The sequence below is a fragment of the Dama dama genome, chromosome 10 (genome assembly GCF_033118175.1).
Source record: "Dama dama isolate Ldn47 chromosome 10, ASM3311817v1, whole genome shotgun sequence".
Lineage (NCBI taxonomy): Eukaryota > Metazoa > Chordata > Mammalia > Artiodactyla > Cervidae > Dama > Dama dama.
Window position 1 is genome coordinate 12,906,798 of NC_083690.1, and position 13,881 is coordinate 12,920,678.

The 13,881-nt window shown below is 44.4% G+C and overlaps 1 protein-coding gene across 1 annotated transcript in view; it reads right to left on the bottom strand.

Annotated features, from left to right (window-relative positions):
* CPPED1 (calcineurin like phosphoesterase domain containing 1) overlaps positions 1-13,881 on the bottom strand; it is a 135,435-nt gene that overhangs the window by 35,441 nt on the left and 86,113 nt on the right. Inside the window, exon 3 of the mRNA XM_061152863.1 lies at positions 4,736-5,158. Coding sequence (XP_061008846.1) covers positions 4,736-5,158 — 423 coding nt within the window. The remainder of the gene's footprint in view (positions 1-4,735; positions 5,159-13,881) is intronic.

Below are 13,881 nucleotides of genomic sequence, written 5' to 3' on the forward strand. Positions count from 1 at the left end.
TTTTTTTTTGAGCTTCAAAAGGAGAAACAGAATGCATCCATTTCTAGGGCAACCTGAGCTTGGAAGCTCAAGGCTTTGATTCAGAGAGCGCATCCCTACACACATGGTGGCCTGTTGTATAGTAACACCCCTCCTCCTCATTTACCTCATCCCATTTAGGAAATTAATGCCACAATGTGAGATGATTGTTGATGCTCATTATTAAATCATTTATTCATCCCACACAATGATTCAGAATTATTCATTAAGCTCGCTGGAAGGAAGCTGGGTGTTACCTCCAAGTGGTGGTTTGAGGAGGGGTGTGCTCTTTAAAAGGATATTTTATAACAACACAATTATCATAATTAAAAACTACCCTGATATTCTGATGAGCTTTTGACATATATTTGAGGACTGGCATTTTAGCACATGGAGATAAATGAGACTGAAATAGTATTAGGGAATAATATTGCTGTAGGGGATAAAAAAGCTGGAGGCAGTATTAAATACCATCTGTCATCATCACCCCCAATTTGATCATGGTCTTTAAGTTAATGAATTTCACAAAATGTCACTTGAACTGCTGGCTTTCCGAAATGAGTTCCAGAATCATGTGGCCGTGACCTAAGCGATCTCCTGAATCACTGAATTGTGGGGGCCTGTATTCCCCATGGAATCTTCTGGGGAGATTCACCTACCCGAGCTCCCAAGTCCAGTAGGTCGCGCAGGCTGCCATGGAGCTGTGACTACATCTGATCTCTATCTCTGCCCAGCGGTGCTTGTGGCTTGTTCTGAGTTTGAAAGGTCATTAGGCAAAGGGCCTGGTTTGGGAAGCCACGCCAACTGGCAGGTGACTGCAGGAAGGGCACCCTTCTTTCTGCTTCTCCCTGGTTGAGCAGGTCTAGGGGAAGATTGCAAGGCCAGTGAACAAGAAGAGCAGCCTGTTCATACATGAAGGGGTTGCCTGGTGGAACAGCAAGGGGCCACTCGGGAAGAGAGCAATTGACTGTGAGGTGAATCTGGAAAGCGAGTATGGGGGTCAGAACACAGTCACACGCATGGCCTCACCCAAGATGGAAGGACCAAACTTAGAACACTTGCCCAACACTTGGAACACACCACGCAGAGGCTGTATGCAGGAGCTCCACGGAGCAGGACCCGGCCTTTCAGCAGGCACATGGTGGGCGCTAAATAGAGAAATGAGCTGGGCCGCTCGGCCACCGAGGGAAGGAGCCTGAGGTGGAGGTTCAATTCTTCACTCATTCCACAAACACCAATGAAGCATTCATTATGAGCTAAGACCTGGGCCAGGCCTTCCCTGCACTCAAGGAGCTCAGAGTCTAGGGGGGCTTCGACACCTACAAATGCGCTGGAAACAAGGGAAGCTAGAGAAGAACCCAGTGGGTGGAGCTGGGGACACCTTGTGCAGAAGGTGAGATGGCATTGGCCTGATGAAATGGAAGAGGCAGAGACAGTGGTGAAGGGTGAAGTCTTATCCTGAGGGTCAGGGGCCTCAGAAGGGTAGATGCTGTGGGGCTCCACACCCGTCTGGCTATAGGTGGAGAATGGACCAGGCTGGAGCAAGAGGGGGGCGGGAACTCAGCACTATTGCTACAACCCAGATGCCAGGCAGGGGTGGCCTAAAGAAGCGGACAGGCTGGAGAGATATTAAAGAGGTAGGATTAAAGGCACAGGTGGTATCAGTCTTCCTGGGCAACAAGGCCTGAAACTAGAGATGAATCCACCAGGGTTCCCGTGCCAGATGCCATTAAGAGCTGATAAGATTATTAACAACAGCCAAGACGTAAGAAGCAACTCAAGTGCCCAGTAACAGATGATTCAATTAAGAAGACGTGGCATATACATACACATACAAACACACACATAGAAACAATGGAATATTACTCAGCCATAGAAGAGAAACACTACCATCAGCAGCAATGTGAATGAACCTAAAGACTATTATGCCCAGTGAAATTAGAGAAAGACAAAGACTATATGGTATCACATGTACATGGAATCTAAAAAATAATACAAATGGATGTATATGCAAAACAGACTTACAGACACAGAAAACAAACGTGTGTTACAAAAGGGGAGAGGGAACGGGGAGGGACAAATTAGGGGGTATGGGATTAACAGAGACAAACCACTATATATAAAAGGGATAAGTAATGAGGATACACTGTATAGAACAGGGAATTATATCCAATATCCTGCAGTAACTTATAATGGAGTATACACCCCAAAGATACTGAATCAGAATGTTATGTACCTGAAACTAACACAACATTGTAAATCAATTATACTTCAATTTTTTAAAAAAAGAGCAAGTAAGAAAACTACTTCCTCTGCTCTATCTTGTGCTTAGCAAGATTATAACCCTGATTATAACTTGACTTTCCATGTTGCTCGGCCTACAGGAAGAGACTGCCTTGCTGGGGTGAGGTGGACGGTTTCAGCCTTGCTCCAAATTAATAAAATGCTGTTCTGCTGGAATACCAGTCTCTGTGAGCTGGGGCAATTGGAGCCCACCCCTGAGACACAGACCAGCTCTGGGTGCACCGTCAAACCCTCCCTGAGCTCGGGGGAGCTGCAGCCCTGACGGTCGAGGAGACTGATACATCCCAGACTCAATGCCACCGTCTGGGGTTCCTGGTGGATGGGCAGCAGGCTTTCCTCGAGGAGGCCCTGTGAGAGTTGTGGGGCGGGGGGCGGCGCTCTCCCTTTGGAAGTGTCTCCAGCTCTCAGTATCTGGGGGTGTTTGTGGGTTGCTCGTGCCCGTCCTATGATGGATGAGAAACCCAGAACCACACGCCACTCAAGGGTGTGGGTGACCAGGACAGAGGACAAAGAGCAGCCACGGGGATGGTATTTGCATGGTTTAACATTTGATATGAAAGGGATCGTTTCAGTGGCATGAAGCGCTCTCGCTGGCATTACTCTCTGTTACAAAGCAGTTTCCGTGGGGGTGCGGCTGCCATCTTGACACTTCATTTCCTTGTCATCAGCAACGGTTCCCTGCACCAACTCAAGCATGGCAGAAAATTTCAAAGGCCTTAATAGAAGTTTTCCAACTTCATCTCCATGGAACAGTTGGAAAATGTCGCCAATTATGCAAGCTTTTTGTAAAATGTCTTGAAAAGAGAGAAGGGCCTATTGTCCTTTCTGCAAGTAAATGTGAACACATTAAATACTCAAAGATGAAAAGAGTGTCAGTTTTTTTTTTTCATGTCATAAAAGCTTTTATTGTGAGGTAGTGTTTTTATTTCCCCCCCTTTTTCCTAATCTTATTTTATCTTAATTGGAAGATAATTGCTTTACAATGTTGTACTGGTTTCTGCCACACAACAACACAAATGAGTCATAATTATACAGGCTTCCCTGGTGGCTCAGATGGTAAAGAATCCACACGCCAACACAGGAGGCCCTAGTTCAATCCCTGGGTGGGGAAGATCCCCTGGAGAAGGGAATGGCTACCCACTCTAGCATTCTTGCCTGGGAAATCCCATGAACAGAGGAGCCTGGGGGGCTAAAGTTTATTGTGAGGTAGTATTTTTATTTTTTCCCTTTTTTCCTGATCTTATTTATTTTAATTGGAGGATAACTGCTTTATAATGTTGTGTTGGTTTCAGCCATACAACAAGGTGAATGAGTCATAATTATATATCCTCCTTCTTGAGCTTCCCACCCCTCCAGGTCATCACAAAACCCCAGGCGGGGCTCTCTGTGTTATATAGCAGCTTCCCACTAGATAGGGATTTTCTTTTTTTTTTAATGAATGTTTGCTACTGGGTCAGACCACTTCCTTCTCCCTACACCCTAGCAAATAAAAGAATATATTTAAATTTTAGAAGAATTTGATGAAGTACACTCTTGGAAGGATCTGAAAGGAGGCATTAGAGCCAAAACAAGAGACACAACAGTTGTCACAACTGGAATCCTGCCAAGTCACTGGTAACGCAGGGAATCAGCTGAGAATGCGCCACTTCTCAGGAGAGGAAAACTGCAGGGGCTCCCAGGAGGAGAAATGAGCTGTGTGGGCTGGCGAGGCACATGGGCCATCGGAACTGGAGATCTCCAGTGGTAGGGCATCTTCATTTTGGGTGTGTGTGCATGCACATGGGAACATGTCATGTGTGTGATTAGCTTAAAATTCACAGCAGGGTAAGATCAGACTAAATAGATTTCTTCGCCTGCTTCTGGACGAGAACTCAGTCCACTTCATAAAGGAACAGGAATGAGGCTCCCCAACCTGCCACATCCCAGGATTTCCCTGGGCTTCATCTAATACTGGTAGGAAGTGTGGCTCTTAAACGTCGTCTGCCCCTGGGCAAATTTCTGCTTCCCAGAGCAATGAGAAAAGATAACCCTGGCCTCTTCCTCCGCCTGGGGCACCTACAGCCACACTCAGACACCCCTCCCATACCCCCACCCTTCAGGGTCCCCATCCTCAGCAGTGAGCAGTTACAACTCAGCCCTCAGCTAGGGGGCTGCTCTAACGCGGTCGGGGCGTCTTCTCACTGAAGCGTCACAGCCATCCTGCGAGAGCTGCCTCTGCTGTTCCTACCTGACAGACGAAGAAGTTAAGGTCTGCAGGCTAAGGTCACACGGCCAGGAGTGGCAGAGCTGGGTGAGAACCCAGTTCGGTCCAAGGCCCCGCCCTCGCTCCCCTCGGCCTGGAGAAGGATCTGGACGCCTCCTCTCCAGACCGGGCTCTCCGTCCCCCGCCCCCTCCCCGCAGCCCCGGGCCTACCTGCCTCCACGAACTTGTCTGCCATCTCCTTCCGCACGGACTTGGTGAGGTTGAAGTAGTCGTCGTCCTCGCCGATGCTCTGCAGGAAGAGCGGGATGTGCTGGAAGACCACGGCGTGCCGGCAGGCGCGCTGCCCCGCGGTGCGCAGCTGCTGCTCCAGCCAGCGGTCGTGCTCCTGCTTCAGGGCGGGGCACCTGGACGCGTCGTACAGGAACTGGGAGTTGAGAACAAGGAACAGGACACCCCCGACCCAGAAGCTGAAGTAGTCGTCTCCCCAAGTCCGCTGGAACTCCGCGATGGTCTCGGGGGTGGGGGCGTTGCCCACGTCGTGGTTGCCGCTGACCAGCACCAGCGGGATGTCGCTGTCCACGGTCCTGAGCACCCGCTGCAGGTCCTCTGTCTGCTCCTTCCGCCAGGGCCTGCCTGCAAGAGAGGGCCCGGTTCTGAAATGGCCGAGGCTGTTCGTGCCTTTCCTAACGTCAAATAAGAGAGAATAATCCAGAAATCCACTCAACGGGACCCATGGAAACTGCAAACAGCAGTCATGCTAAAAACAAATCAACATATGAAGTGGGGAACCTCTGTCCCCCTTCCCATGGACATTCAGCAGCTAGGTGGCCACCTGACCCAAGGTTGCTGACTGAGCTGATGGTGCAGGCTCGTTCTAATTGTAAATATTAGTGAAGCTGAATTTCCATCTTTTATTTAGAAAATAAATGGAAATAGTTTCTGCCCTGCTTCAATGGATCATCAAAGGCACCCCTGAGGTGTGTGGACACAGTTGTGAATGCTAATCTCCAACAACAGGTATTTAAGTTTTCTCTGTTTTTCACAATACACATGACCCTGCAGACTGTGTGACCATCTTTATGGGAAAAATTTTTGAATCCAAATGGCTACATCAACTGGCCTGTGCATCCTGCCAAACCTCCCTCTTACGGAGGAAGACATATTTTATATTCTACTGACAGTTGTCTAGGAGCTTCCCAGGTAGCTCAGTGGTGAAGAGTCTGCCTGCAGTGCAGGAACCGCAGAAAGACACAGGTTCGATCCCTGGGTTGGGAAGATCCCTTGGAGGAAGGCATGGCAACCCACTCCAGTACTCTTGCCTGGAGAATCCCATGGACAGAGGAGCCTGGCAGGCTACAGTTCACAGGGTTGCAAAGAGTTGGATACAACTGAAGTGACTTACCATGCACACACACACACAATAGTGTCTAAGAGTGCAGGGGCTCAGTGCCTTAAGGTGAAGCACATTCCCCCTGGGACTCCAGAGTCATCATGGAGATGACTATTTGGACAAAGAGTGAGGTTCCCACCTCCCTCAGCTTCCTGGCTTCCACACTCCCTGTAATAATGTTTTAAAGCCTTAATAAATGGGTTTTGAAATGACCACTTTAACCTCGGATCTGTTTCTTTTTGTGCTAATTTATTCAACAATTATTTATCGAGTACCCACGATTTGTGAGGTACTGACTTAGTTACCCGGGTGAGGTGTGAGTCAGAGACACAAACCCTTCCTTTCAAACTGGTCAGTCAGATATTCTGTCAAGTAAATTACAGCAGCACACCCATCTGTATCAGATATTACTAAAAATGATTGAGAAAACTAGAGTGGGGAAAGAACAGAATTTCTGATAGTCCTCAGGAATAAGCTCTGCATCCTGCAAAGACAGCAAAAGAGAAACAGTGAAAGAGAGCCACTCACCTTCACAAGGGATGATTAAAAACTCACCCGAAAACTCCTGCCATGAGCAGATGAAAATTATACCCCACATTCCATTTCCAACATGAATTAAAAAGAAAGCAGAAAAATCTTTACAAAGCAATTACAGCCAAGACCATAAAGCAGGGGTATAGTCTAGAAAGTCAGAAAATGGGCAGATGTGAAATAGGAACTGCTAGAACTAACTCAGAGCCTGTTGGGCTACCGACCTCCATGGGGTCACAAAACAGTCTGACATGACTTAGAGACACACACACACACACACACACAGAGAACCACCTCAGGCAAGAAAGAGAGGGGAAAGACAGTCATTTCAGCAATTACAACCACAGGGAGATTAGCAGTAGTGAAATTTCCTTTGCTGTTAGGTTGCTAAGTCATGTCTGACTCTCTGTGACGCTATGGGATTTCCCAGGCAAGAATACTGGAGTGGGTTGTCATTTCCTCCTCTAGGGGATCTTCTCAACCCAGGGTTCAGACCCGCATTTCCTGCTTGGCAGGTGGATTCTTTACCATCAAGCCACCTGGGAAGCCCTGAGATTTCCTTTATGGCCAAGTATAGGCCTGTTTTTCTAAATATCCCATGAGAGTATGTAAAGAATGTGCATTCTCTAACCGTTGAACATGGAGTCCCTCATATTTCCACTCAATCAAATGTGTTAATGGGGTGATTCAAATCTCCTATGTCATTATTCTTTGCTTTTGGCCTATTTAATCTGTATCAGTTTCTGAAAGACTTGGTTAGGTCACCACTGTAATTATGGATCAATGCATTTCTCTTTATAATTCTGCCAAGTCTGGTGTTCACTTACTTTTAGCTATGTTGTTAGATGCTTCAGAGTTCAGAATTCCCATATCTCACAGAAATATTTTTAAGTTTAATCCTAATAAAATACATTTTAAAAAAAGAAACAGGTGGATCTATATTGATGTTCTGGAAAGATCTGTAATATAAATTAAATTAAAAAAGAAAGACATGGAGGGGTAAGAATTACACATGTTTTTTATACATATTCGTATCTTATGGATAGAACTTTTCGAAAGATACAAAGGAAAGTATTAACTCCAGTTAAAGCTAGGAAACAGAAGTGGGAAGTGAAGGGAACTTTCATATTTGGTTTAAAACCCTTTATACTATATTTTAATAGTTCCTTCCTTTCTTCCTCACTTTGTGCAAGCTTATGTATCATTTTCATTTTAAAAAAGAATTAAATTTTAGGGCTTCCGTGGTGGCTCAGGGGTAAAGAATCTGCCTGCTGATGCCGGAGACATGGGCTTGATACCTGGTCTGGGAATATTCCACATGCTGTGGAACAACTAAGCCTGTGCCTGACAACTATTTAGCCTGTGCTCTAGAGGCTGGTAACTGCAACTACCGAGCTGATATGCTGCAATTACTGAAGCCTGTGTGCCCTAGAGCCTGTGTTCTGCAACAAGAGAGGCCATCACACTGAGAAACCCTCACATCGCAACAGAGAGTAGCCCCTGCTCCCCACAACTAGAGAAAAGCCTGTGTAGCAACAAAGATCCAGCACAGCCCAAAATAAATAAATTTTAAAAAAAGAATTAGAATTTTAAAAGCTTATTATTTTCTTTTCTTTTTTTTTTAAAGAATTTTTAAAAAATCCTTAGCTCCAGGATCCTAAGGATGAAAGAAGATTCAGGGGAGGCCAGTCAGGTGGCTGTATTTCCAGCAGACCCCAATCTTGGGGTGAGTGGAATTTTCTGGAGAAAGGCTGGCTGACCCACACTAAGAGCTCAGGTGAGGAGAAAAGCAGGTCCTGTCTGGCACTGGGGACCAGGAAGCCTCTCCCTCGGTGGTGTTGGGGATTTGCCTGTAGCCAGCATCTGCCTCGTCACTAGTCTGGCCTGACCCTGAGGCTCCTGATTTGAAGAGGCCATTGACTGATGTTGCTTCTTTAGCTGACCTTGGACTGTGCTGTGTTGATTCTAAGGCCCTCTAAGACCCCAGTGGTCAGTTCTTTACCCAGCTGAACAGACTGTTGGTTACAGAGGATGAATCCTTTATGACTTCGAATGAGATAAACCATCTCAAAAGGACTCTATGAATCAAGAGCAATTTATCACTACTTTTCATAACCCCTTTCCTAAAAGACTCCAAAGCCACCACAACTGCCTCCTTTCCATTGACTTGGGGATATTTTCTGACGCTCAATACTAGCCAATATCTACTGAGTGCTTACTACAGGCCAGGCACCGTTCTAGAAACTGTTCGAGTACTAACTCAGTTGACAACCAGTGAGGGACTTGAACTTGGCGCTCCAGCTATGAGTGTGGGCTCTCATTATAGCATCCTGATCCACAGGACGAGGACTTTATAATACACTGGAGCGCAGAATCTCTCCCGTTCTTGATTTTCAAAAGACATTTCATCACAGTGCTTCACACACGGCCTAAGCCAGACACAAAGAATGTTTACACAGCTAATGACCATGCACAGAGAAGTTCAAAGTGAGCACCTCAAACAAACAACTTGATTCAAAACTTGGAAAGGAGGCCTTGTCTAGAAAGCAATTTATAGTGAAGAGCTGTGAATTATACATAATAATAGGTATATTTTAATAGCTGTGAAATATACATAATAATAGTGTCTGTTTGTTTCCAAACTCCAGAAGGATGCTGCTCTTGGACAATAACAAATAATCCCCAATAACCTGTTAAAACACATGAAGCCCATCTTCCCTGGATCCCCTCAATCAGAAACGAGCCCCTCAATGGATAAAGAAGATGTGGTGTGTGTATATACACACACACAATGGAATATTAGTCATAAAACAGAATGAAATAATGCGATTTGTAGCAACATGGATGAAAACAGAGAGTGTCATACTAGACAAAACAAGTCAGACAGAGAAGGAGAAATATTGTATGACATTCCTTTTACTTGGACTCTAAAAAGAAATGACACAAATGAACTTACAAAACAGAAACACTCAAAGACTTAGAAAATGAACTTGTGGTTGCCAGGGGGAAGGGATAATTAGGGAGTCTGGGACGGTCATGTACACACTGCTATGTTAAAAATGGATAACCTACAATGACCTATTGTATAGCACATGGGACTCTACTCAATGTTATGTGCCGTCCTGGATGAGAGGGGGACTGGGAGGAGGATGGATACATGTCTATGTATGGCTGAGTCCTCCAGCTGTCCACCTGAAACTATCACAACACTGTTAATCAGCTAGATCCCAATACCACCTCTTATCCTTTTCCATCAGAGGGCAGACAGAATGAAAACCACAATCACAAAAAAATAACCAAACTTATCACATGGGTCACAGCCTTATCTAACTCAATGAAACTATGAGCCATGCCATGTGGGGCCACCCAAGACAGACAAGTCATGGTGGAGAGTTCTGTCAAAATGTGGTCCACTGGAGAAGGGACTGATAAAACATTTCAGTATTCTTGCCTTGAGAACCCCATGAATAGTATGAAAAGGCAAAACGATATGACACTGAAAGATGAACTCCCCAGGTCAGTAGGTGCCCAGTATGCTACTGGAGAAGGGCAGAGAAATAGCTCCAGAAAGAATGAAGAGACGGAGCCAAAGTGAAAAGAATGGGCAGTTGTGGATGTGACTGGTGATGGAAATAAAGTCCAATGCTGTTAAGAACAATATTCAACAGGAACCTGGAATGTTAGGTCCATGAATCAAGACAAATTGGAAGTGGTCAAACAGGAGATGGCAATAATGAACATCAACATGTTAGGAATCAGTGAACTAAAATGGACTGGAATGGTCGAATTTAATTCAGATGACTATTATATCTACCACTGTTGGCAAGAATCCCTTAGAAGAAAGGGAGTAGCCCCCACAGTCAACAAAAGAGTCTGAAATGCAGTACTTGGGTGCAATCTCAAAAACGACAGAATGATCTCTCTTTGTTTCCAAGGCAAACCATTCAATATCACAGTAATCCAAGTCTATGCCCCAACCACTAATGCTGAAGAAGCTGAAGTTGAACAGTTCTATGAAGACCTATAAGACCTTCTAAAACTAATACGAAAAAAAAGATGTCCTTTTCATCATATGGAACTGGAATACAAAAGCAAGAAGTAAAGAGATACCTGGAGTAACAGGCAAGTATGGCCTTGGAGTACAACATGAAGCAGGGCAAAGGCCAATAGAGTTTTGCCAAGAGAACACACTGGTCATAGCAAACACCATCTTCCAACAACAAAAGAGACAACTCTATATGTGGACATCATCAGATTGTCAATACCAAAGTCAGACTGATTATATTCATTGCAGCCGAAGATGGAGAAGCTCTATACGGTCAGCACAAGACCAGGAGCTGACTGTGGCTCAGATCACGAACTCCTTATTGCCAAATTCAGACGTAATTTGAAAAAAGTAGGGAAAACAACTAGGATATTCCAAAGGAAAGTGAAGGCGATAGTCATTCAGTTGTGTCCGACTCTTTGCAACCTGAAATTCTCTTGCTTTTTCTAAGATCAAATGGATGTTGGCAATTTGCTCTCTGGTTCCTCTGCCTTTTCTAAATCCAGCTTGAACATCTGGAAGTTCTCAGTTCACTGGAGTGGGTAGGCTTTCCCTTCTCTGGGGGATCTTCCCAACCCATTTAGGTATGACCTAAATCAAATCCATTACAATTATACAGTGGAAGTGACAAATAGATTCAAGGAATTAGATTTGATAGACAAGAGTGCTTGAAGAACTACAGACGGAGGTTCATAACATTGTACAGGAGACAGTGATCAAAATCATCTCCAACAAAAGGAAATGCAAAAAGGCAAAATGGTTGTCTGAGGAGGCCTCACAAATAGCTGAGAAAAGAAGAGAAGCAAAAGGCAAAGGAGAAAAGAAAAGATACCCATCGGAATGCAGAGTTTCAAAGAACAGCAAAGAGAGATAAGAAAGCCTTCATCAGTGATCAATGCAAAGAAATAGAGGAAAACAATAGAATGGGAAAGACTAGAGATCTCTTCAAGAAAATTAGAGATACCAAGGGAACATTTCATGCAAAGATGGGCACAGTAAAGGACAGAAATGTTATGGACCTAACAGAAGCAGAAGATATTAAGAAGAGGTGGCAAGAATACACAGAAGACCTTCATGATGCAGATAGCCATGATGGTATGATCACTCAGACATTCTGGGGTGCGAAGTCAAGTGGGCCTTAGGAAGCATTATTATGAACAAAGTTAGTGGAGGTGATGGAATTCCAGTTGAGCTATTTCAAATTCTCAAAGATGATGCTGTGAAAGTGCTGCACTTAATATGTCAGCAAATTTGGAAAACTCAGCAGTGGCCACAGGACTGGAAAAGGTGAGTTTTCATTCCAGTCTCTATAAAGTCAATGCCAAAGAATGTTCCAACTACCACACAATCATACTCATCTCACAAATGAGCATAGTAATGCTCAAAATTCTCCAAGCTAGGCTACAACTGTACATGAACCAAGAACTTCCAGATGTTCAAGCTGGATTTAGAAAAGGCAGAGAAACCAGAGATCAAATTGCCAACATCCACTGGATCATCGAAAAAGCAAGAGAATTTCAGAAAAAAACATCTACCTCTGTTTCATTTACTATGCTAAAGCCTTTGACTGTGTGGATCACAACAAACTGTGGAAAATTCTTAAAGAGTTGGGAATACCAAACCACCTTACCTGTGTCCTAAGAAATCTGTATGCAAGTCAAGAAGCAACAGTCAGAACTGGACACGGAACAATGGACTGGTTCCAAATTGGAAAAGGAGTATGTCAAGACTATATATTGTCACCCTGTTTATTTAACTTATATGCAGAGTACATCATGTGAAATACTGGGCTGGATGAAGCACAAGCTGGGATCAAGATTGCTGGGAGAAATATTGATAACCTCAGATATTCAGATGACACCACACTGATGGCAGAAAGTGAACAGGAACTGAAGAGCCTCTGATGAAAGTGAAAGAGGAGAATGAAAAGCTGGCTTAAAACTCCACATTCAAAAAATGAAGACTATGGCATCTGGGCCCATCATTTCATGGCAAACTGATTGGGAAACAATGGAAACAGTGATAGACTTTATTTTCTTGGACTCCAAAATCACTGCAAATGGTGACTGCAGCCATGAAATTAAGATACTTGCTCCTTGGGAAAACAGCTATGACCAGCCTAGACTGCATATTAAAAAGCAGAGACATTACTTAGCCAACAAAGGTCCATCTAGTCAAAGCTATGGTTTTTCCAGTAGTCATGTATGGATGTGAGAGTTGGACCATAAAGAAAGCTGAGCACCAAAGAATTGATGCTTTTGAACTGTGGTGTTGGAGAAGACTCTTGAGAGTGCCTTGGGTTACCAGGAGATCAAACCAATCCATCCTAAAGAAAATCAGTCCTGAATATTCATTGGAAGGACTGATGCTGAAGCTCCAATCCTTTGGCCACCTGATGCGAAGAGCTGACTCATTGGAAAAGACGCTGATTCTGGGAAAGATTGAAGACAAGAGGAGAAGGGGACGACAGAGGATGGGATGGTTGGATGGCATCACCGACTTGATGGACAAGAGTTTGAGCAAGTTCCAGGAGTTGGTGATGGACAGGGAAGCCTGGCGTGCTGCAGTCCATTGGATTGTGAAGAATAGGACACAACTGAGTGACTGAACTGAAATGCTACCCCAATACAAAATAAAAAGTTTAAAGTCTGAAGAAAAAAAAAAAAAGATGAGCCTTTCTTGTGCAGCTTTTTCAGAACTTTCTATACTCCCACCTGGAGGCAATGTATTGATGTAGAGTCTATGACTCTTGGGTTTGGACCTTGGCTTTTGCTCTTTACAAGAGCCTTGTGTGGCCTTGACTGAGTTACCCAGGTCCTCTGAGCCTTGGCCTCATCATGTGAGAAATGGGAATGAAAATCCCCACACCTCAGGGAAGCTGTAAGAATTCCTACCATGATGATTCTAGACTTTGGTACAAACAGGTATGCAAAATGTTATCTGTCTTCCCTCCACCCTCAGACCTGAATGTATTAATTCTTCCCTCTTTATCAGTAACCCAACTATGTACACATAGCAATCATTTTTTGGGACTTCCCTGGAGGTCCAGTGCTCAGGATTCCATGCTTCCACTGCATGGGGCATGGTTCCATCCCTGGTTGGAGAACTAAGATTCTAGAAGCCAGGCAGTGTGGCCAAAAAGGGGAAAGAAAATCATTTCTGAAGGAATGAAAACATTCTCCAGGAATATAAATAATTTTTAGGTAAGAATTTCAAAGTGAAAGAGTAAATTCTAGATGGTAAAAACCCAAGTTGAATGAAAACATCTGCATTATGCTAAACATGCTCATTGGTGGATATCAGAATTTGTTTAGGGTCAGAATAACAACACCTTAGAATTAACATAGCTTATAGCACACTTTAGCACAGCTTCCTAAAAAAGTCATAATA